This window comes from Cynoglossus semilaevis, chromosome 1 (assembly GCF_000523025.1).
Source record: "Cynoglossus semilaevis isolate Cse_v1.0 chromosome 1, Cse_v1.0, whole genome shotgun sequence".
NCBI lineage: Eukaryota > Metazoa > Chordata > Actinopteri > Pleuronectiformes > Cynoglossidae > Cynoglossus > Cynoglossus semilaevis.
In genome coordinates, this window is record NC_024307.1 from 24244886 (window position 1) to 24269561 (window position 24676).

General features: G+C 38.4%; 1 protein-coding gene and 1 long non-coding RNA gene across 2 annotated transcripts; one reads left to right on the forward strand and one right to left on the reverse strand.

The window, feature by feature from the left end:
* The first annotated feature begins 347 nt into the window (after positions 1 to 347).
* On the forward strand, positions 348 to 11854 carry LOC112487369 (uncharacterized). Its single transcript, XR_003050414.1, has 4 exons — positions 348 to 1951; positions 3011 to 3082; positions 3256 to 3337; positions 10999 to 11854. It is a non-coding gene; the product is annotated as an uncharacterized LOC112487369 (long non-coding RNA).
* LOC103386801 (uncharacterized) lies at positions 5040 to 23519 on the reverse strand. Its single transcript, XM_008321215.3, has 3 exons — positions 23285 to 23519; positions 10528 to 10580; positions 5040 to 6224 (listed from the first exon to the last, which is right to left on the reverse strand). Exons 2-3 carry the CDS (start codon positions 10557 to 10559, stop codon positions 5441 to 5443), a joined length of 816 nt encoding a protein of 271 aa, XP_008319437.1. The 5' UTR covers positions 10560 to 10580; positions 23285 to 23519; the 3' UTR covers positions 5040 to 5440.
* Positions 23520 to 24676: the final 1157 nt, after the last annotated feature.

A 24676-nucleotide genomic window follows, 5' to 3' on the forward strand; every position in this document is an offset into this window, starting at 1 on the left:
ATGATTGTTTTTATTATTCATTGGCTTACATAAAATGAATAAAATAATCACTGTGTATAAGTCCATTATCAGTGATGAAGTCTGTGTCCACAGCCCTGCAGTCTCAGCCTGAGTCATCCGTCTTCATATTCATTTCCTCTGCTCCTCCCTCCTCGCCTCCTCCCACTCCTGATTCTTCTTCATCTCTTGGATCTTGTTGACCTCCATCCTCTGGATGTGTTATTTACTCATAATGGGGATGGGATAAAGACGGAGAGCTGTTTGGAGCCAATGCACACGTCTGAGAATGGTCCTCGACTTTTTTAAAAATTATTTTATTCCTTCTTCACAAGAGAATGGTCCTCGACTTTTTTAAAAATGTTTTATTCCTTCTTCACAATCTTTCATTTCAGCAGCTTTGGTCGAGGAAAAGGAAAAAACAGTTTGGATCTTGAAGAGGACACGAGAAAAACCCAATGTGTCATATCAAATTAATATTATAACTGTTTTTTCCTCTGAACCAGAAGACAGGTGGCGCTAAAACAGCTCCCACTGTTGTACATGGACTCAACCCGAGCGCTGAACGTTAAATGAAAGCTGGAGAATCAGACAAGTCATCCGGTATGTGAAGCACACGTGTTGACCACCAGGTGTCAGTGTGTCTGTGAAACAGTGGCGTCCATCTGCAACCTCCCAGAAGTAAAAGCAAAAACAACGGGGGAAGGATAGGGGGCGCCAAACCCTAATCTCACCTGCAAAACAGCCGACTCAGTCTGTAACACACAGTGTTAGCAACAGCACCAAACAACAGTCAGCCTTGATGAAACCCAGCTCTGACTGACTCGCTCTGCCCCTGGTGTCAGCTGACAGCACTGCAGGGTGATTTGGCTTTCACAGGGACGGGCAGCATTTACATGTGGAAAGAAAACTGGTGGAACACAAAGGCAACGTGGCCCCGCCCACCCAGTGCTGTGGGCTCAGAGAGGACCTGCCTTTGATAAACACACACTGCCATCAACACGCAAACACACACACACACACACCCCAGCACAGCGTGATTCAGGATGACGCCTTGTCAGGTGACGCAGTCGACGTGAGGCCGAGGAGCAAATATTGACTCCTGCTGGATGTTCTGTGGACGTGTTGACTCTTATAATGACTGGATGACAGAAACAATAGATGATGCGGTGCTTTTTCTCACACTACAGCAGAGGTCTTCAAGAGAGGGTTCCGTGACCCCCAGAGGGCCAGAGTAGGCCGTGCACAGGGGTCATGACTGTTTTTGTTGATTAGACAGTTTTTTGTTTCGTTTTAATATTTTGCACGTGTTTAAAATCATCAATGTGCAAAGCTGTGTATTTTAAATAGCTTGGTGTAAACTTTAGCTCCATCTGTCACTCCTCATACTCCATACAATCCTCAAGTACTTATCAGCCACACCAGACTTTTTCATACCACACCGTCGTTTTCATTCCATCCTAAAAATGTCGCAACATAGGCTAGGCAAGTTTTTACTAAAGTAACATAAAAATGTGGGATATCAGAAACTTGCATCTTCTGAGGTGACGTCCTTGTAGCTCGTTATTCAGCAGCTGTGGTCTCATTGGCTAGTGAGATTCCTGCCGCCAGGTGTGATTAATGATGATTTATTTTGGACGGCTGAAATCACACAGTTTGCAGTAACCTTTGACCATGGGCGTGACAATGTTCTAGAACCTTCTTCAGAAGTAACATGGAGACAGTTTTGTACTGATTTATATACATTTAGCCTCTTTAAAGTACTGTACTGTCCGAGCCGCCGTCTGTCTGTCCGTCTGTCCGTCTGTCCGTCTGTCTGTCTGTTTGTCTGTTCTTTTTCCCAGAACATGGAGTTGGTCCAGACACCATGGTTGGTTGGTTTGGTCTGAGGGTGGATGACCGTGGACCAGTGTGAGGGAGAGTAGTCAATATTCAACGACCTTGACCAGTGAAGGTAGTGCCTTTGAAAATGACTTTAGTCTGGTAAATGTCTGCAGTCAGTCTGCTGTGACTGTCTGTAGCATCTGTTGCTCCTTTTAGCTACAGGAAACTATTACGTTCAGTCTGCAGATAAAACATGAAGTCTTTAACCAGAGTTAAATATTACCCACGTTCACCGGCTTCCAACAAAAAGGATCGTTTTGGTTCCGTTTAAGGGGAAGTACACCATTTAACAGGCCGCTGCATTGACTGTTGTTTGTAATCATCTTTTAGTTAAAAAGTTCCAAAAGATAAAGATAGATATAAGATAGCAGCTACCAGTTTGCTAAAACCCCCTAAACATTTACCAAAAGTTAGCAATTAAAAATCAGGCTAAAAGTTAGCCAGAAATAGCTAACCAAAAAGAAAAAGAAATTACCACTTGACCAAAAACAAAAGGTCAAAGTTGTTAAAAGGTTAAACATGTCAGTTAACAGACAAATGTTGACATTTTGTTTGTAAGGCTGACGTTTAGAATGAAATATGATTTTCTCTGTTGTAAAATATTTTATAAACATGTATTTGTGTGTGTGTGTGTGTGTCGCAGTTGAAGTGTGTGACATCATTAATGCTAACAACGCCAGAGGAAAAATAAACAAGTTAAGTAAGCGTCCACACACACACACACACACCTCGGGGATCAAGTGCAGAGAGCTCCCTAATGAAGGTAATAACAGCAGAACACAGGAAACCACACATGATTTTACTGCAACTACTAGAAGTTGCTAGAAGCTAGCCACCCAAGCTTCAAGTAAAAGTCAATAAATCTAAAAATAAACTGAAATGGCTCAAAGGTAGCAGTTAAAATGTACACATTTAAACATACTTTTGATCCGGAATGATCTAAATGTTTAAAATAGCTAAAGGTGGCCAAAAGACGTAGTATTGAAGTTAGCCAAGATGCTGGCATGAAGCTGAAAACAGATCCTGTTTAAGCTGATGTAGTACTAGATTGTGGTGCAGTACTACATCTGGTCCTAGAACTGTTGTAAAGAGTGCTTGTCACGTGTTTCTGTGCTGTCGTTCTCTTCAGCAGTTCTGACGGCTGTGACAGAGAAACTGTAACGACCACATGGTCTGATGGAAAACCAACGTCAACAGAAAGGTGAATTCTACTTCCTGTGTTCAGAGACAAGGGCGTCAGATTCCCTCTTTTGATTCACCGTCACAGACTCTGCGTCAGATTCCCTCTTTTGATTCACCGACCAACGTCACAGACTCATTTCTCTAAAGTCAAAACCTGGTTTAATTTTTCTCTTCTTCCTGTTTTTTCTGTAGGAATCACCGAGAATCGAAAAAAATGTTCTCAGAGTTAATGGTGAAGTTCAGCTGCAGGAATGAGGTCACGACCTTCATCAGGGTAAATGTTTGACCGAAACACAAACACTCAGACACCCCGCTGCTTTGTCATGCACAAAAGAAAACAGGAGTTCCAGGAAACTGCACTGGAACAAAAGTCTCATTAACCAAAACCTGTCTATGAGTTCATTTTACTTTGACTGTTTAAAATATAGGAAAAAAAGGAGGTTATAAATTAGATAATAAAATAAAAATAAGAAGATTATCACAAAAGTTCAAGTTTCAAGAACATTTAAAAGTGAGCAGTACTCAATGCTAGAACTTAGCTCAAATACAAATACAACTATAGGAAGTCTCAGGACTAAGAAAAGATAAGTGCTAAAGGTTAGCTGAAATATAGCTAATAAATAAACCTGAGGTAACATGAAGAGCAAAATTGTACTAAAATGTTAATATAACATAACAGAATATATATAAGATAATATTAATCACATTAATAATATAATATAAATATAGGTACATCATATATAAATATATATTATAATAGTTTTTAAAGTGTGTGAATCATATATAAATATATATTATAATAGTATGTGGGCTAATAGCTGTACAGGCCTGAAAAGTGCTCGAAAGGTTCTTCAAAAACCTTGAATAAGAAGGTTTCAGCTGGCCAACATTTTTGTCCTCTCTCTCGGCTGCTGTTGGTTTCCAAGGCTCACTGTGTTTATATCTGTGTGTGTACTGCTGGCTGAGGTGACAACACCCCAAGGTCTTCATTAGTTCAGGCTCGGGGGTTTTGCAGGGACACTTCCTGCCTGAGCTCTCACTGCTGTAGTGTCAGGGTCTGTATGTGGTCCCACTGAGACCAGGAGACGTAAACAAGAGTCTCAGGTCCTGATGTCCTGCACAAGCGTTCGTTAGCTCAGGCAGAAAATGTCAACGTGGTTTGTCTGGCTCTTGCTATCTTCCAGTAGTGATTCCCACTACTGTTAACACCTCTGCTAGTTTCCCTTTATAAGTTGATAACATTGTTATTTTTATTACCTTATAGTTATTTTGCTAATTTTATAAATGATTTTTCTGGAACAAATTGTGGCTCCAGTTTTAGGTGTCTTTAAAAATGATATTCAGTATAAAATAATTGAATACTTTAAAATCAATGAGTGTAAAGTAAGTCCAAACTAAAGCAGGGCTTCTCCAGGTACCAGCCCATCTAATTTAATGCTTTTTAATGGCCCCATAATGCCATTTCAAACAATGCCCATGACAAATATTACACGTGTGCATGTGTGTATACTTACCCATGTACATACAGTATTTACACACACATATACACACACGTACATATGCAGATGTAAAATATCCAACATCCAACTCTGAATTAAATGGCAAGCATCAATTGCTTGAACACTAGTGAATTGTGGGATACATTGACAGCCCTATACTGTGGGCAACTTCACTCACTACACATTCAGACACCGCAAGAGATGTATATATAGTGCACTATGCAGAGGGCACGCCGACCTCTGCCCTCTCCTTCTGTAGTTCTTCTCTTTTCATCAGTGTAGATCCTGTATCTTGTCCTGGATGAACATAATATAATTGTTTTTTATCATCAAATGTATATTTTCTTAATGTTAATGCATCTGGGAATCGGATTGAATGCGTTTTGATGCCATTTTGATTTGAGCCAAAAACCCCCACAGAAACCCTGCAAAGACCTGAAGTGTACCGAGGTCAATAAGTGGTGCACAGAAACAGCCTCAGTGTACATCCTCTGAAGTTCATTTATTTCTTTTTACATTACAAATAATAAGAAATGATTTGGCAGACACACAGTGACTGGAGAAAAACAACAGAAGCTGAAGTAAAAATTCAGATCTTCATCCAGTAAAAACAGAAAAATCTTGAGCAAATTCCCAGGAAAGAAAAACGTCATTGAGCCTCAATTAGTTCATGTTTAGGCACAAAAAGTGAGTTTAACTGAGCTGAACTAATGTCACAGGCAACCGTCCAGAGTCCTGACCTTTAACATACAGAGAAAAATACAAATTAGAAAATTCAGTCTGAAAACCAGTCCACCAAGGTGTCTGTAAACTCATTCTTCCTTCATTTCTTTTGAAACCACAGAAGGGTTTCTGGGAGTTTTTTTTTGTCAGCGGCGTCAGTCAAAGTCCTCTCCAGACGTGGCCGCTTCCAGGGCGGCCAGAGCCTCGGCAACCATAGAGTCTGTGACGCTCTGCACCTCCTCCTCATCCTCATCTTCCTCACACTTTGTCACTGAAATTCCGCTCTCCATGGTGGAAACATCCGTTGTCTTTGGCAGTCTCAGCCCGTCTCTGGTGTCCACTGAGGACAAGCTGGTAGTGCTGGTGTGGATGTCCACCGACAGGACGCTCCCCTCGTCCCCGGTGTCACACGGATAATCTGGCATCCCCCCGACGCCCTCATCGATCTCATCCGCTGACAAGCTCTCGTTGCTGGTGGTGCACTTGCCCGTGTTTCTGTCCCAGTCTGTCCTCCTCCCACGCTGCTCCTGCTCACCGTAACCTCTCTGGTTGTCGTACTCATGTATGTTGGGATAGACTGGAACCTGACTGGGGGTTCTTTCCTGTATCATCCACCGGGGTCCAGTCATGTCTGGCTGGATGATGTACAGACCGCCCTCTGAAGGGGGCGCCCCTCCCTGCTGATGTAGATCCCTTATGTTTGAAGGAGCCGAGTGTAGCCGTTGGTTGACCTGGTTGTTGTCCACCTCCAGTTTCAGGGTGCTCTCGTTGGACTTGCTGTAGCCCAGATTGTGGAAACCCTGCTTCTGTTTGTCTGGACTGACCACTACCGTATCCCTGCTGGGGGCCATACCTGGGAGGTGGTGGGAGTGGTAGAAGGAGCTGCCCGTGGAGTCGGTCTTTCTTAGGTCCACCTCCACAGAGGGGTCGTAGATGTAGCTGTGGGACAGACACAGTGTCAGTTCTGCTGCAGTCAGAGTCAGGACAAACACACTCCACATCGTCCTTCATGTTTCCTAGACTGGTGTGCTGACCAAAAGACTATTATGGTCTGTCTGGTCCAGCTCCACCTCACGACCAGTAAACACACCAACTGTACATAATACCAACTGATGTCAGAGAGGACTGTCAACAAAAACACTGTCCTAGACTGCCCTCACTGTGGACTGGCCTGATGGAGAGCCGAAAAAAATGGATCACTGATATACTGTAGCTAAAATTAGCTAAACGTTTCTAACACAAATTAGCCAGTGGATTGTATGCGGCTTGGTCCTAGCTAAAAATCAAAACAGCTAAACACAACGATGAATCAAAAACAAACAAACCTGGAAATTAATGATTAAAAAATAAAATGAATAAAATATTCCCGCACATAGTCAAAAAGAGAAGAAATTATTTAAAGCTGACTAAGTTTAAAGCAGCAACAACTTACACAAATAAATAAACAACCAATAATGGGAAAAAATGGGGCAAAAACATCTGTTTGCCAAACATTTGGTGCTTTGGGGACAAACGAGGCCTTGTAAAAACCTCATTATTTATAGAGTAATAATAATATTATAATTAAGGAAAACACAACAACAGTTTGTACCTGGGCCTGACTGTCCACAGTTATGACCGTTAGCCAACAAACACAGACTGAACATCTCTGCTCAGCCTGAGGCCTTCCCTTTGTCCCTCACTCTGTCACGTTTCACAGCAGAAGGAAAGCTGAGAAAACAAATATTTTTCCATTTCTCTCACTCCTAGGCAGCACTAACACTGCTGCTGCTGCTGCTGCTGCTGCTGCTGCTGCTGCTGCTGCTGCTGCTGTGTCCTGTCTGACAGTAAAATCCCAGGCTCGCTGTCTGAATAGTAACTGACACTGAAGGTGTTTCAGCAGAGAAACACACCTCTGAGGGTAATTCAAAAAGTTGGACCAATGCTGCGGGAGAAAATGGAAGAGTATTTCCATCAACAACAGGAGGTCACGGGTTCTACCTCCGAGCTGTTCTCTCCCCCAAAACAAACAGAGGACCAGTGGCTGGGATTGTGCATTTACAGACACAGGGTGTCTGTGTTTACAGGATCCCCTGAATAATAATAATAAGAGGTGTATCAGTCCATGGAGGAGCGGGTTTACCTCAATACCACTGCTAATTCAGGTTGATTCATATTTGCCCAGCCAGAGAACGCCGTGGTTCTGGTTGACATGAATTCACACAGAGTTGAAGCTGGTTCCTATAAGTTCCTTCACTTCTTTCTCTTTTAGGATTCTGTTGAGCTTGAACCTATTTAAAGGATGCACCAGGCTCCACATGCAAAGGAAAGCGTCCTTTGCATGTGGTTTGACTCTTTATCTGCGCACAAAACAAGAATGTGTTTACTGTTTCAGCTGGTGTTCAGGCAGCAGGGAAACGTTTCTCTGGAGTTCACATAAACACACAACACACCTACAGGCTGTGACAGGAATAACAACGCCATGGCTTTAAGTCCATGAGATGAGACGCAGCAGCAGCAGCAGCAGCAGCAGCAGCAGCAGCAGCAGCAGCAGCGTATGGATTTTCTATCAAACCACCTGACGTTCCATAAACACTTTTTAAAGAGCTCTTTTCAAACGTTTTAAACTTTGTGTGAATAAACTTTTTTAAAATATTTTTTATACAAAATTTTATTTTCAGAGCTGCAAATGTGTGTGTGTTTAAACTATCAGACTGCCAGTATATGGTTAGATTTTTTTGTGCCTTCTAAAGAAAAGTGACAGGCCTGTTTTCAAAGCATCAGTGTGGTAAATGAGAATATGTCACAGAGGTGAACTTTGGTTTGGTTTTTTGGAGTGATTAGAGCCAATTATTTATTCATCTGTTATAAGGCCAGCTGGTGGCTATTTCTGAACTCAATTCTAATCAGTATACTTTGTATTTGTTGCTTTGGTTTTGTGGAATTTTCAGCATAGTTTTGTGAGCTTGACGTTACATTACAATAAAATGGAAGACACAATTTAACCATAGGATCAAATGTGAGTGTGATTGGCTGTTTGTTGCTATATGTGGTTCTGTGATGGACTGGAGGACAGTCCAGGGTGAGCCACAGACTGCTAGAATTAGTTTGACAAAATAACGTCATTCAAATAAGGTTTACTTTAATTGACTTAAATATATTGTATTTAATTTTAGTGAAGTTTCTTGGGTGAGCCACAGACTGCTAGAATTAGTGATTGATTTATCTTCATTGTTGGAGGCTTTGGATTTCATTTCCTTGTGCATTTTTTAAAAAATATAAAAAATACAGATGAAGAATATATACAAAATTTAATATAAAAATTGTATAATTTAGACCAGGGGTCACCTGGTAGCCCCCATGGACCACCTAAGGTGCCCGCGGGTCATGTTCTAAAAATAAAACTAGTCAACAAGAGGGTCAAATACTGAACTGTTACTGTGCTTTTTGAATCAGTTCCACTTGCAATGATATTCAAATGGGTCCAATGACGATGGTAAGAACAGTGTCTACTATTGTATGTCCCAGAACTGATTATAATGACATTGTTCAGGAAGTCTGTATCAAACAAGTAGCTCTCTGTATTACTAAGTGCCTTTGAAGTACTGTAGCTCTCAGTTTCAAAAAGGTCGGTGACCCCTGATTTAGACCATGTAGTTGTGCTATATTTTGTTACAGTATTAATAGGAAAATAAATATTGTAATATATATGTTATATCTGGATTTAGCAGAAAATTATCGCACCACCTTAACAGCCATTTTATTTGCATGGTAATGATGTTTACAGCTTATCGTTAGCTTATAGTTTAGTCGGTAAATTAAAACTAAAATCAAATATTTCTAGTTGGACTTTGAAGTGAAGTTTTTCATTATTTCGACCTTTTGGTTTCATTCTAATGTAATACACAGATAATGGGTTTGTTCTGTGTCACTAAAACATACAGAAGGTAAAAGGATTATTCTTTATTGTACTTGGTCCATAAGTACTGATTGAGACCAGAGCACCTGTTTACAGTAGCAGCAGTACAATTCTACTCTGTATGGTTTTACATTAAGGCAGATGCAGAGAGAAGAGTGTTAAAGAGAAATGATTTGCTCTTCACCTGGAGGTCCTGTACGTACTGGGAACAGGTCCAGATAAAAGTGGAGTCGGGTTAAAGTGTGTGTGATAAAAACCTAGAACAGCTTGGGGCAGCTTTCTGTCCCTGGTTATGATTATGAGATCAAATGAAGCCTCATCTATCAAACAGGAGATAAAGTATGAGGTTGTCACCTCTTTCACCCACTGTTGTTGGAACTGTTGACCCAGTAACCTGCACCAGCTGCACAGAACCAGCCAAGCCCTAAACACCACTAAGCCCAGAAATGTGACACAGCAGACAATTAGTAATTATGTGTGTGTGTGTGTGTGTGTTGGTGGGATTACTACTCTGGTATGTGAAAGCCAGTGTGGACTTTTGTTAATCTCCAATCAGAGTCTTGTTTGCTTGCTCTTGTTCTGTCTCATCGTTCACCGTCAGAGTCGTGGCGATGTGCAGAGCTGACAGTGACGTCTGGTAGGCTTTTAATGAATAGACAGCGCCGTGCGGAAATACACTAACTGAAGGTGACGGCTATTGGCGTATCGACTCACAAGTTTGTGCTCAGAGCTCAGGTGGAGCTGACACTGCAGACGTTCTGTAAATGAACCTCTCACTATCTGCATACAAGCAGACAAGAAATCATTCCACCGCTGTATATTTGAACCGACACTGTGGAGACGCAGATAGAAACGTACGGAGAGGGCTTCTTATCACGGAGATGCTAAAAGACGTTTGTGTATTTCAAATGTTGTTATTCCTGCCTTGATAAAGTGTAGATTGAAATATCATTTTGAATCTGAAGCTGCTAAAATCTGCTATAGTTTTGTTATGACGCTGTCTGTGAAAAATGAACGAAATGTGACAGAAACATTTTTAGGCTTAACGGCCATGTCAGGCTATTGCCAATACAAAACCAACTTCAACAGAAAAGTGAATTGAGTCCAATACTACCTACATACAGTTGTGAATTAAACACTTGCACCATTTCCAAACACATCACATCATTTTAATTTCTAATGGTAACAAATGCCATGTCTTTTGGAAGTAAACGCCACACATGTAAAGGGTCAGAGAGAAACAACTAATGATAAAAAGAAATCAAAGTCAATTTCCTTTTCAACAAAAACAGGAGCGCGTCCAGCCATCAAGGAAACAAATAGGACAAAATTAGAACTTCTCACCTCTTTATCATCCTGCAGCATGAGCACCCCATTTGGCCAGCTTTGTACAGAAGCTGTGGAGGAACAAAAAGAAAACTCAATCCAAAAAAAGCCTTTATATACAATGACAAAACCATGCATTGGTGAGAACCACCAGGGGGCAGTCTGTTTAGGAAATGTTGGTATATGAGATTTCTTTTAGAGGAGAAATAGGTTAAGACAATAATATTGTCTTTTAGTGAAAAACTTGTCGGGGCTCAAGTGTAAAAGACCAGTGGAGTTGTCCAAGAGCAGATTGATTGAAGTCTGGAAACAGCTGGAATTTAAAAGGTACATTTGTCTGATGTATATTTATCATGTATTAGGGTTATGGTTACTTTGTTGTATGGTCATTTTTAAAAAATATATCTTTGAATCATTTTCTATTTCTATTCCTATTTGACTAAAGCAGTCAGACACACACAGAGTCTTTTCTTTGTTATTGATTGGCAGGTTCACCATCTTTGACATGTGAGCAGTTTCTAAATGAAGTCCGTTTTCGGGGGCCCTCCTCTAAGATTTTACCCCATCAGTCAAGTTTCTGCTTTGCCCTTGGTCTTGCTGCTGTTTCTACACCATAATGAAAACTGTCTGCCCAAAGCACCGATAAAGATTTTATTGCCATCCATCACTGACGTGTGAGTACGTTTTAAGGAGTGTGTACGTATGTGTTGTGTCGGAATGACCTTTTTCTCTCCCCTGTGGTGTGTTACTCTGGGCTTTGGCATTTCATTGCCTGGGTAAATAATTAATCACCAACTTTTGAATAGGTTTGTCTGCAAGCAAAGGAGAGAGGGCAACCGAGGTAGAGGACACAGGATCTCTTTGTGGGAGAATAGTAGAAGACAAGTCACAAGGAGTTTGAGGGGAAAAAAAGAGTTTTACGCTTTCACTTTAACTTTCTGACCCCTGTATACCCCTGATTTACCTTTCAGTCAAATCCCTGGGCAAATTCAAACAAGAATCAAAGTGGAGAGCACAATACTGTAGGTAGATGCAAATCTCATCTGAGAAACACACATTGTAAACAGTGGCTGAATTATCGTCCTGCTGTGAATGCAATGTTTCACTTATTAGTGACATGCAAATCGTGCAACAAGCACTGGCACTGTGGTGTCACCTCAGTATGAGTCCTGTCGGCAAACTGTGACACTATAGACGACTATAGACTTTAGTCCACAGTATTCTTATAATCAAGAGCAACACTGGGTTTTTCACCCCTGGCTTCTGTCACTTGTACTGCAAATTACAGCTGATGAGTTTTTAATCTCTCGGATCTTTTGATCTGATTTTGATTTTGAACTGGATCTTTTCAGGGCAGTGGGGCGAGCACTTTCAGGTCTTGAAACTTAATCCTCCAGTGACTGTACAGTGTACATTGATTACGGACCTTCAGTGGGGTTGGTTGAGTATTAAATGTACAAAGGTTCTGCAACCCTTTTATTTGCCAACCTGTTCTGAGCACTGTATGTACAGCACTTACATATGCAGTATTTTTAATTACTGTACAATATGATCTGGAAAAACTAAGAGGTAAATGCTGAAAAAGAGACAGGAAAGCAAAGTAGTTAATGGGTCTATTTTGATTTTTTTTTTTTATTTTAATGAAGAGGAGAAAATATTAAAACATGCTGGATTGTTACTAATAACAAGTTAAATAACACTGTTAAACAACAGATGCACAGGAATTCAGTTAAGCGTGGGAACCTTATATTTCTGTGAAAAGACCTCAGGGATCATCTTATCATGTAGAGAAATATTATAATAACGCTCCCTGTGTTCTTGTGTTTGCATTGTCAAAACAAACACAGGCACACGAGCTCAGGAGTACCAGCTATTTGACATTACAAGCCACCTAACTAGAAAAGTTTCTTTTGAAATGGTATAATTTACTTAAGGGCCTCAAATAGAGCCAGAAATATCCTAGAACATCTAAATTATCCATGTACAGCCACAGACAAGAAAAGTACTAAAACCCTTGGGATACTAAACAGTGTACTTCAACAGTGTACCACGTCTTGTAAGGTCCCAGTGACTTCACCGTTACTTTGGTCCAAAAAGCAGATGCTCTGAAGAGACCACCCTGTTTCACACACACTTGCTTTGACAAGTACCCACCTACATTAAGTGTTCTTTATCTTTCAGGAGCAGAGCAAGCAAGGAAGTCGTTTCCCAGACGGCATTTGGAATGATGACACTACTGGAATGTCCCGTCAGCCCTGACAGAACCCTACAATCACTGTAACCCACTTTTCCAACTTGAGTCAGAGTTCACTGAAGCACCTGTGACTGACTGTTAAACATGAGGCTCTGCTGAGTTTCACCAGCACTTAATACTTAAGGTATGGTAATCTTTCTTTGTCTGTGCGTAGAGTGTATTTCATTGATGTGGTCTGTGTCTGCTGCCTCTGGCCTTCAACACCCCGGGGTGTTTTTTAATGTGCTGCGGGCAGAGTCTTGGTAACTGAGCATCCTCATCTGGCTAAGAACCACGACTCTTCATCTGTGCGTTGCAATAAATAGTCCTGAACCTTTGACATAACTGTCTGGTGCTGAATCCTCATGAATTAATTATGTGCGTGAATAACTTTCTTCCCAGCATTGAATTTACACTACAGACAAACACTGCAGTTGTGGTTGCATCCAAATGTCTTCATTAGAATTTCATGAAGTTTATGTGAGATAATCAGGGACTTTGATCTTCCACTGTGTGACGTTGAATATATATTTTTGTGTCTTGTTCCTCTTGAGATCTTTTGGTCTTAAAAAAATCTATTTTAGAACAAGATAAACAATTCGCATAATCGCATCAATGATTTACTGGCAAGATGATCAAGCCTAGTTGACAAACAACATCCCCACCTAAACTAGTTTCCTTTGTATAGTGATTATACATACTCACACACAAAAGTGTTTAGAAATAACGGAATATTACTACATGGTTACAAAAGAAAGAAAATTCATAGAGATTAAATTATGAGTACAGTACAGTTTTCTAACATAAATATATCTAATGTTACAAAGCTCATTCGAACATGACCACAGTTTTTTGAACAATAACTAAAGTCAATTAACCCAAACAATTTGTTTCAGGAGGATTAGAAGTTAATATAACGTCATAATTAATGAGGCAGTGTTCATATGAATCATAATTTCATTGGATAACACCTTTCAATTAAGTGATATGGGATCTGATTGAAACCTGAAAAATTTACATTGAATACATTTTGCATATTTATCACTACATGTGCAACTATAAATTTCCAGTTGACAGCCATCGCAATATACACTATGATTGTGAATGTGAACAAGGAAAGTTGTGACAGAGTCATCACAAAAACTGTCATGGAACAAATTGATGCTTTCTATGCATATTTAGCTGTATGAAGTTTTCTGTTCTCATAAAACTACTTGATAATCCATGGTAAGCTTAATGTGATATGTGTGAGCAGTGAATACAGTTATATATTAGATAATTTATGATAGATCACAAAACAACTATTACAGTGGTAAAAATGCAATTTACCTTCAAACCGTTCTATTTAAGTTCTCTCTTTTTATATATTTACTAGGGATGCAACAAATATTTATCTGTACTGAACCGTTGATACAGTGGTCTCTGTTTGGTACACACTATGAATAGAACAATACGCAATTTGATATTTATTTTACTTCCGGCTATGCATTCTGTGGTGAAAGTGGAAACAATACGCAATTTGATATTTATTTTAATTCCGGCGATGCATTCTGTGCTGAAAGTGGACTTGCGCTCAACTACTCTGCCTTAGGGTACATTGTTGAGCTTATTTGTGTATCGTTGCACCTATAATATTTACTACTTCTGCATTGTGCTGTTTGTTACCTAACATGTAACACCAAAGTGGAGGCCCATGACAGACAAGGCAACCAAAGCCTGGCTGACGGTGTCGGAAAAAAAAAGCATCGGAACAGTGTGGGTTGCAAATTTGCAAGGCAAAATGACTGCCTCCGGTTTGACGGAGTGCTGACAATGTTGTTGTGGTGTTACCTGCCTGAAGCTAATCATTCTGCTGCTGGTCAGCAGAAATCCCTCACAGTCAAGGTGGCATATTTGACATTGTACCATCTTAAACTCAAGCAAAGCACAGTCGCTGACAGTTTCCCACTTGACAAGAGACCTACAAGTAACTTTCCACTCACATCTCTCTCTTGATATTAGCCTTAAAATCAAAGACAACTCCCAAGGTGCCTGCCTGAAGAAAATGGTAAAGCAAACATGACCAATGTGCCAGGCTGACGTAAACTGTGGCTCCAGGTTTTTTTTACTTGTCTGCTGGCTGTGTTTGCAGAGTTAATTGCTGCAGTTAAACATGCAAATGAAGCAATTTAAATTTATTTTTAAAGTGATGCACACAAAATATTTCCCCAATTTCCCCACGTTTTCTTATCCCTAAAATAAGTAATAGCATTATCAGCAAACAATAATATAATTTTAATATCTTTGTACTGAACAATGTTTAATCAGTTATTTTATTTTAAGTTTTAATGCCGATGTATGATAATGACGCTGACGTTTGTGAAAACTGAGCGGACTGAACATCTTATCTTCTAAGTTTCCCTTAAGTTTTCCTTCAAGTATCAGCACGTGACTGAGATCTGCATCCCGGAATCTAAATGACCAATCATGTTTCCTGCCTGGAGACGCTCCAAAGTCACAGTGAGATCACAGATTCAATCAGTGTATAAAATGACTGTCATTCATTCAGCTATCGGACATTGTTGGCTAGCGATTATAGTCCTTTATCTGCTGCCTGTGCCGTTCAATATATTTTATATCGCCTGTGTTTTTTATGATGGGGAAGATAGTGGGAAGATTACTGTGGGGGAGAAATATTTCACCCCTGGCAGCTTGGCAGGCTCCCACTTTTTCTGCTTCCTGATGATTTTTTATTTTTATTTTTGTCTTTGTGCAGGAAATTGAAACGTTTCATCTTAGAGAACGAAACAGGTGCAATGAAAGGGAAATTGCCACAGAGTGTCCCTTAAATGTGGAATGGATTGAAATTCAGGGGAAAACCCGTGAACCTGACAGTCAGGTGTGGTTTCTGAGCGATTGCAGTGGTTAGAGAATTTCATCCGGAATGATAAAACTGAGTTGAAGTCCTCCTATGGAGAGTGTGCAGGTAAAATTAACTTAACATGTTAAGAGTTTGGTTTGAGGTTATTGTGCGTGGGTGGAGGAGTTATTTTTTTCCTATCAATAAATGGTTTCTTTTTGATGGTAATGGTAAAACAGTTGAACAAAAAATGAGTAATTAACATTTGTTAATATTAATATTATTACTATGAGAATTAGTTATAGTTGAACTATTTTCACAAAGGTTTACAACAACTAAAAAGTGCAAGATGAAATTTTAAATATATTTTGATTTTGTTTGTGCAATTTGTATTGCTGTGTCCTGAAATTCCATTTAGCAGTTAAAACTAATCAAATTACATTATAAAAGCTGTACCAGCAGGGTTAACTTTACCTATCTGCCTCATCGGTAATCCAAGGTTATCTGTCCCTATCTGGAATGCCTTGATTTTAAGAGATTTATTGCATTGTAAACCTCCCATTGTGTTTGTTTTAAAAGCACTTGACATTGCAAGAACATCAGTATCTTAGGTGTGGTCAGTCTGATCTTTTCCAGTCCATCGTCCTTGTTATGAGCTGGTAGTGACAACAGAAAAAGCATGCCTAAGTTGCAAATTCTACTTGTCATCTTTTGTAGAAGTAGAATTCCTAGTTCCTTTTGCAGTAACTACGAGAACACAGTCTATACAAATAAGACAGCTGTTTGTCACACACACTGTTTGGTTGTACTCTTAGTGTTACCTTAATGATGACAATATGCAAAAATAAAAATAAAAATGCTGTCTTACATATAATTGAATATTGAATGATAACAGGTTATCAATGGTGGCCATGGAAACAGAGCAGAAGGCCTTGTGTTTTCTTTCCTTTTATGAAGACAAAATAATTAGCTGTTTGTTAAAGCAGCCAATTACAGCACAGTTGGATTGGACTGTGCAATGATTGGCTGAAACCTCATTTCCAGGCTGTCGTTGAGTGAGTCTGGAATGCGGGAATAAATGTAGTTCAAAATTACAATAAGTCCCAATTTTGTATTGCTGTGAAGTCAAAAGTATTGGCTGGGCTCTCTGACAACTTTTTTACTTGCTGCATGAATATTATTGAATTTATGTTTTAAAAGTTCAATAAATATTTAAATCTCAAATATCTGTGACATAGTTCTGAATTAGACCACAATGCAAATCAGGTCATATAAACCGTTACTGGCCATCACTGCTTATAATCTGCACTTACAGCTGTTTAAAGTGTTAGACTGAGAGTTAAGATTTATTCCTGGGCCACAACACAACAACACTGTTGCTCTGTCAAGATTATATTCCCTCCGTGTTGCATATCTGATATCGGTTGTTTTTGTTGTGCCCGTGGACGGCTGAAATGAATCCACGAGGATTTCTCTATGACTGTGGGTTTCAGTTGCTGGTCTAAACATTGCACATTCCAACGCCATAACACCAAATACAGGTGCGAGAAACAAAAACAGCAAGGTTGAATAACATTGCTGGCATGTAGAAGAATAAATCCTCCGTTCTCATATCTACTGACCCAAACTAAATACACACTCGTAGTTGTAGCCTCAGGTGAAGAAGTGAATGTGAGTCTCTCATTAGCAAAGACGCGAGTGGGTGATGCTGCTGCTACGTAGCTTGTGTATCATATTATGATATTATAATAATTTATATTGTACTGAGGGCTTGTGTGAGTCTGTTTGGTACGTCTTATGTGGGTGAAGGGACGTTGAAACATTAGATCATGTTCATGAGGGTGACATGTCGAGGGTGTGGTGAAGAAAAAGAAAAAGTAGGCCAACTGGTCTGACATCCGATTTCTTTAAGTGCTGGTTGGAACAGCTGCACAATGGAGATCATCCAGTATCTTTTATCTTTGATCTTAGATTATTACGGTGACACTTGTAGTGGTGTTAAAATAAGAGATGTATACGGAGTATTATTAGTTGTCAGCCTTCAAATAAACTATTCGTAGCACTACCATTTTATGTACTCTACAGATACATTTCATTTTCAGCTGTCAGATGGACTGTTCACATTAGTCTGCTGCACTTAAATACAAATGAAACATAATCACCCTCATTTAGTGTAATTTGCCGCAGGGATGTTATATCAAAACATATCAAATTTTGATATGATTTATTTATTTACCAGTGGTAGTCCTACTTGAGTATACAGAGAGGTTTTGATGATAAACTGGCCAATAATCTAGTAATAATAACTTAATTTCATTGTATATCCTGACTGAACTGATCATGGTTAAACAGCAATACATTTTGAACAGCTTACTTTTTGTTCTTTAATATAAACTTCTAATAGAACCTCAATACTGAACCGCCGTTTGGGGTTCTTGGTTTTATTTGGTTGTAACATGAAAAAAATTGCTATTTTTTGTTAAAGTAAGGTAGACCCCTGTATTGGTTCGACAAACAGTCTGAAGATTCTACATGTTCTTAGCTGTCAATGGATCTGTCTGAGCCACCTGTTATTCACAGACAAACAAACAAGTTGTAGCCACCACACAAGGTTAAATCAATCAGTTATTGGAGAAAATAATTAAATGGTAATATGATGAATGATATTTTTGGTTAAATGCTAAGTTAACTTGTAGTCTATGACTCATCACCAGCCTCTCTTCTCATGTTTCAAAGTCTGGACTGTCAACCCTGTGAGGAAATTAATCAGGTTCGACAGAAACTGATCTGATTAATGAACAACTTTCTTACGTGATTTGATTCAAAATCAAGTAAAAAAAAAAAGGAACACAGCAGCAGAGACTGTGTGGTGGCTGATCAGATGTGGGGCTGATATACTGTTGTCATGTGGACAAGTGATGACAATTGTAACTGAAGTGATGACTGCAGTGTCAAAGGCTGCCCTCATTTCATCACCTGATCTTTCAAGGTGCCTAAAGAGAAAATCTCACCTACCTGATTGACAGACTGACTGATTGAGTACCTTACTGATCACATGTCTCAAACCCCACTGGTAGAATTATAAGGTTACATTTGTTAAGGATTAGGGCATTTATTCAAAGGACAAAACCAGAAAATTTTCGGATTACAAACTAGATCATCTAAGGTGTTCTGAGGTTTAACTTTTCACTTGGTACTATTAAATTCCAAGATTTAGAAACATGACGCTTTCAGATGACGTGTTATATTTTCTAGGAGGGTTCAGCTTTAGCTGCTACCAGGAAAACACCTTTACATTACTGTCTTCTTTTTCTAATAGGCAAAGAGGTATTAAAGCATAGATAGAAAGATTAGATTTTAATCTCTAATCCCAAAGCCATTTCAGAACAGTTTAAAAATATTATTGATTTTTGGTTTAGATATAAAAAAAATAGCCCTAAAATAAACTTAATCCTTACTCTAAAACCAGAACTAAATGAATAAAATCTTTAGAAGCAGCTCTAAACTGATGAATATATTTTATTGTATAAGAATTGCGATTTGTATTTTATTGTGACACAAAACAAGTCAGAATCCACTTCAATTTTATCCTTCATTGACTTGTGAATCATGTCTCAAAGCAAAGCCATTATCACCGGGACTTCTGTGTGCTCAAAAGCTGCTGCAGTGACCCAAACAACAGCGCATGATAAGGTAGCACGGTTAGGCCTCTTATCAGCTTTGACTCTGGGGTTTTAAAAATCCAACTGGAATGTCAATAAACTGTTTTAAAGTAGGCGCACTGACAGAAAAATGTAGCTGTGTCACCCGTGGCTTCACCCAACTTTTATTAGCCCTGCATTTACAGTGTGGAGATAACCTTTTCTACGAGGTAAGACGTGGAATGAAAGAGCACAAGCACCGTGTGACGTTATTGTGTATCTTAAGCTTTTGATGCAGTCTCAACGGAAGGTCTACCATGTTGGAAAATAGACCATTGTGTAGCCTGCTATCAATCATTTTGGCAAATCAAGCAGTTCTGAAATGTCATTTTTTGATAAAGCCAACAATGTGTTCTTTGTGCCCTAAAATCCGGCTCCTGTCATGGTGTCTGTTACCCAACAACTCACACTCATCTATGGCCCAGCCCTCTTCACTGTCTCTCCCTCACATTGTAAACAGACGTTCCGCTGCCGTTGTCCTGTGGTTCCCTCCAGATCCAGGAACCACAGACTCTACTTTAGTAAACAAAACTGTGAGGGAAAAAGGACCCTTTTTTAACTGTTTAAAATGATTTATATCTTATCTAGGTTTCATAACTGTTACAAGAACAGGGTCTATAAAATTACATCTGAGGGGCAAGGTTCACAGGTAAATAATCTTTATTGCAACCATTATTTATCACAAAAAACAGCAGTGTCTGCAAAAATGACTACAAACGGTTGAACTGCAACCACTCTTAAGTCAAGCATAAATTATTAGCTGCTACATGCGGATTTCAAAAGTAAAGGGTTTTAGAACTTCTGCCCTTTAGATGGGCACCAGGGGCTCCTACAGATTGTGGTCTACCTGTACGTGAGGTATAATGAGCAACATTGGACAACTGTCTGGCCCAAGAATACTTTGGCTTGCAATATTGATATTGAATATCCAGCCAAATAGTTGAAGTGTGACAATTTCGGAGACTGGGTCTTGGGCGTTAGTGATTGTTCTAAAAAAGCAAATGAACCTTCTGGTTACAGATAGTAGTCCTACCACTGCACTATTCTAGTCCCCAAAGTTACCATTCTAATGGTTTTCTACATAACAGTTATACATGTTCAGCACCTTAACTAGGTTGTACCAACTCCCCGATTCACAGCTTGCTCTTTTTTTTTTAATGGAATAATCTATGTTATTTCTGTAGGGATACATTGTGAACTTAAAAAAATACATTGACAGCACTTAGACAAATGCACTACAGAATGTTCAGTGTTGCAGTGTTAAAAATTTTGGTTGCCAAACTGGTTGCACTTGAAAGCACTGTTCTACGTAAAAGTGTGCTCTTAGTGGGGAAAGAAAAGTAGTGGTCAACTGTCATTTGGTTGAATATATTTATATATAAATGTCTTAACTTTAGAAACTAGCCCCATGCAGCTGCGCAACTGTCTTTCTTCACGGCTGCAAAACAAAATGTTCACAAAAACAACCCACTGTGTACAATCTATTGTCTTGGAGCATAAAGTAAATAGGCTCCAGTACCGTCTTCACATCCTGTTAGGAGTGTACTCAGACAAAAGCAGCTAAACCCTGTTTCAAAGCAAATTAGATCCTTGACAAATATAATTTGCATCCACTTTAAATGGTTTGTCCTGTCAAGTGAACCGTCGTATGGGCGGAGCCTGACACTGTCGGCATCAACTTAGATAAAAAACACAGCTTTGCTATGTATGAAAATCAACCTCATTGATGATGATTTGAACCAGACCTGTGTTGAGTCATTAACAGAGAGTCATTTAAAACAACACGGTTCACTGAACACTTAATATGTTGAGATTAGTGTTGCTTCTGCTCCCAGGGCAAATTATTTTGTAGCCACTTCTGGACTTTATAGTGTAGTTTGTAGTCCTGTAGTTTGTTTAGTATTGGCTCTTTTTTTAAAAATATTATAGTTTGAATTTTCAATTATCGTTTGTACAATTCAATTCTTGGCAAAGTTAAACCAAATCTGGAATAGCATTGTTTTTACCTTCTTTTTGCTACTCAATGTCTTTATTTTACATTGCAACCACCTGTGTGTGCTAACCTAATGTAATTTGTCCCCTTTTTTATGATTTTTATTTACTTCCTATTTCTTCTTACTTTGGGCTATTTCTTGGCTCACTTATAGTTAATGAAAACAAAACATTTGGATACATTTACCTGTTTTCTGTTACCATTTAAAGAGCTGAATATTTTTCACTCATTTTTAAAATGTCAAATATGTGCAGTAGATTTAATAAAGGGTATAACATTTACAGTTTTTGTCCTGTTTATAGTACATATTAGTACCTGTGATGAATTCTATCTCAATTAATTTAGCTGTTGCTTAATCAGTTCATCAATTTATTTAGATTAATCTCTGAAATGCTGTTTACATGCCACTAGAAATCTAGTAGATGTGAGGGTACGGTTTTGTGTGAGTTAATGATCTTAAACAGCAGCCGATCCATGTCAGATAATGCCATGTTTAATGATAACATTTGTCTTACAAAAACAGCAGAAATGACAGGTTTGTGACTCTTTGCTATTCTCTGACACAGGGTGCAGTGACGTTATGTGTTAGCTGTGCAAACAAAGCCCAAGGCCATGCACTGAGTGCTAGTTTACTAACTCATGACCACTCCTCCTCCTTCTCCTCATCTAGCTCCTTTTCCTCCAACTCTTCTCGACTTCATCACAAAGATAAAATGTCCCCAACAACAACACTCCCAGACACTTTTATTCATTAACCACTTCTGTACATGTGTAGTGGGTTTAAGGTTTACATGTCAGTTAATGACTGAATGATGTTACTGCTAATGTTATGTACAACTGAAACACTGTGCTGTATTGTACTATATGCTAACAATTAGTGATCCTCAAGTAATGTTTTTGCAAAATATTTTTGTTACGTTGAAAAATATTAGCACCAAACCTCAACTTTATTGACAGAAATAAAACAAATATATCAAAATCAAATTTGTCACAATATAAAATAGTTGAGCACCTAGTTGAAAGATCTCTTTGTTTCAAATGAATAAAGCAAATAACAACATGATATTGCAATAAAACCAAATATAATTTGCCAAAGGTTAAAACATGATGTGGTGAAGAATAGGAAAACATAGCTAAAGCTTAACTAAACTTTACTTGTATGAGGCCTAGTATGAAGTATTATGAGAAATCACCTAAAGGGAAGTTTATCTTCAGTAATAACGACTGTGCAATAGAAATAACTGAGTTAGATATATGCGGATAAACTATCACCAAGTTAATGAATCAAAAAATGGAACGTAAATCCTCTATGTACTTCTGTCAGCTAATTGTAACTCAACCATACAAATTACATTATAAAAGACAAAACCGCCACGTGATACAACTAGAGTTTAACCTAAAATGTCAAAAAGTTAGCCCAAGGTACCTTTAAAAGATATATCACGTATACAATAAAGGTTCATAATTTTCCTACCTTGTCAGGTGCCGATCTCAAAACACTTAAATAAACAAACCAACATAAGAAACTAACACAAGAACATGTTGACTGTTGCGTCTGTGTAATAAACACAAGCTGAAACCCTGACTTTTTCAACAGAGAACAGTTCTTACCTGATGTTTTATTGATGGATTTCCTTAAGCCTTAGTTTAAATAATAGGTTTCAATAACAGGCGAAACAGGTGTAACACTACCTATTTAGCTTACAGATAATGCTATAAACCTCTCAAACCCTGCGTTTACAACAACAGTTATTATTATTATATATTTTGTGGTTTATTTTAACCATCAGCCATAGTTCAATTATCTAAGTTTCGCACTTTCTTTTGTTTATTTCACCATATGTCACACCGTGGTGTTCGCATGTTGCTGCGTACAGGGTGGTTAACAGAAGTTCAATAACAACATTTTGACAATATTTACTTAGCAATAATAATACATTATTGCTAATTAATATGAATTTTACTACAGAATAGAAAATAAAAACAAAGAAGTTGTTTTTCCAGCTTACCTGTTGCACTAGGCGAAGGTGTGGCACGTTGCCCAAGGTATCAAAAATGACTGAATAACTTCAGTTGTCATTTAAGTTTGTTTTTTCTTCCGCTCTAAAACTAGAATATACGAGCGGTCAAAGAACTGTAATAAAAAAAAACTCTATGTAACTGGTTTTTAGATAGAAACAACTCCCTTCCCCCGCCTCGACTCGTTACTCCGTTGTTCCATATCTACTGTTTCAACTGTATGGGTTCGTAAGCTGACAAACTAATAGACTGTCGTTTAGGTAGACGCTGTTTCGTACAGCTATTTCCGTATACATTTTTCAAAATAAAACCCAATGCAAATAAAAACAAAGATTAAACTATTTAATTAACTATAATTGTTCATAAATAGTAATTATAACACTTTAAAATCTTAAAAAAATAAGTGCTTCCATAACATGGGTGATCGATTAAAATATCACTCAAATATGAAACTAACTTGACGTTATTTTACCCCACTTCCTGTCTACATTTGTGCAGGCACAGCGATCTTGACCACAATGAACCTGAGCTACCTCACAGTAACCATGGTAGATCATATGACTTGAATGGATTACAGTGAGCTCACTGTTCACAAAACTTTTGTCTGAGTATAAATATAGTGTATATTGTAAAAATAACAGTGTATAGTTTTATATACTGTAGGTATATATCCCTCTAAAATGTGTTTTGAGAGGATATGTTCATGCTAGCTATTGATAATATTTCAATTTATTTCAGTTCTGGCTTTACCTAACCTCTTTTGTGAGATTTTTGCCTTAACTGTTATACTAAAAATCATCTTTTACCTTACATTTTTAATCTTTTGTACCAGAGTCATCTGACTTCTGACCGTTATGCTACGTTTTAACTTTGAGCCCATTTTGGCTAATGCAGCTATCTCTTTGGTATACTTTCAGCTTCTTCTTCAGATATATATGTCTTGAATATACTAAAAGTGACTATATTACTACTTTTAATATATTTGGACCGTCGATACATGTATGGGTGATTACAGCTAATGCTAATTAACTTTTTCATCTTTAGGCCACTTTTACTCAGTTTGCCAGTTTAAAAAAAAAAGGTTTTTAACTTTTAGCTTTGCCTGCTTTTAGAAAAGAAATCCTGGTTAAACTTAAGCAAATTTCAGCTTGATTTGTGTAAGAATTTTCCAGTCTTTAAGGTAGTTCTTTTAGATAAATCTCTTAGCAAAATCTTATGAGTTCAAGGCATTTCAGACATTCCAATAATGAATATCTAATTATATTCAAGGATGTTAGGGATCAGTGTCTCAAACTAAAATAACAACAACAACAACAAAAACTATACATTTTAAATCTTTATCTTAGCTTTATATGACCTTATGTCCTGCTGATTATAAGTTT

Bases quoted from the DNA above. Each gene is read 5' to 3' on its own strand.
- LOC103386801 (XM_008321215.3), bottom strand. From the start codon at position 10,559: ATGGGGTGCTCATGCTGCAGGATGATAAAGAG. The intron at 6,225-10,527 runs GTGAGAAGTTCT...TCTGTCCCACAG, and splicing joins TGCTGCAGGATGATAAAGAG to CTACATCTACGACCCCTCTG.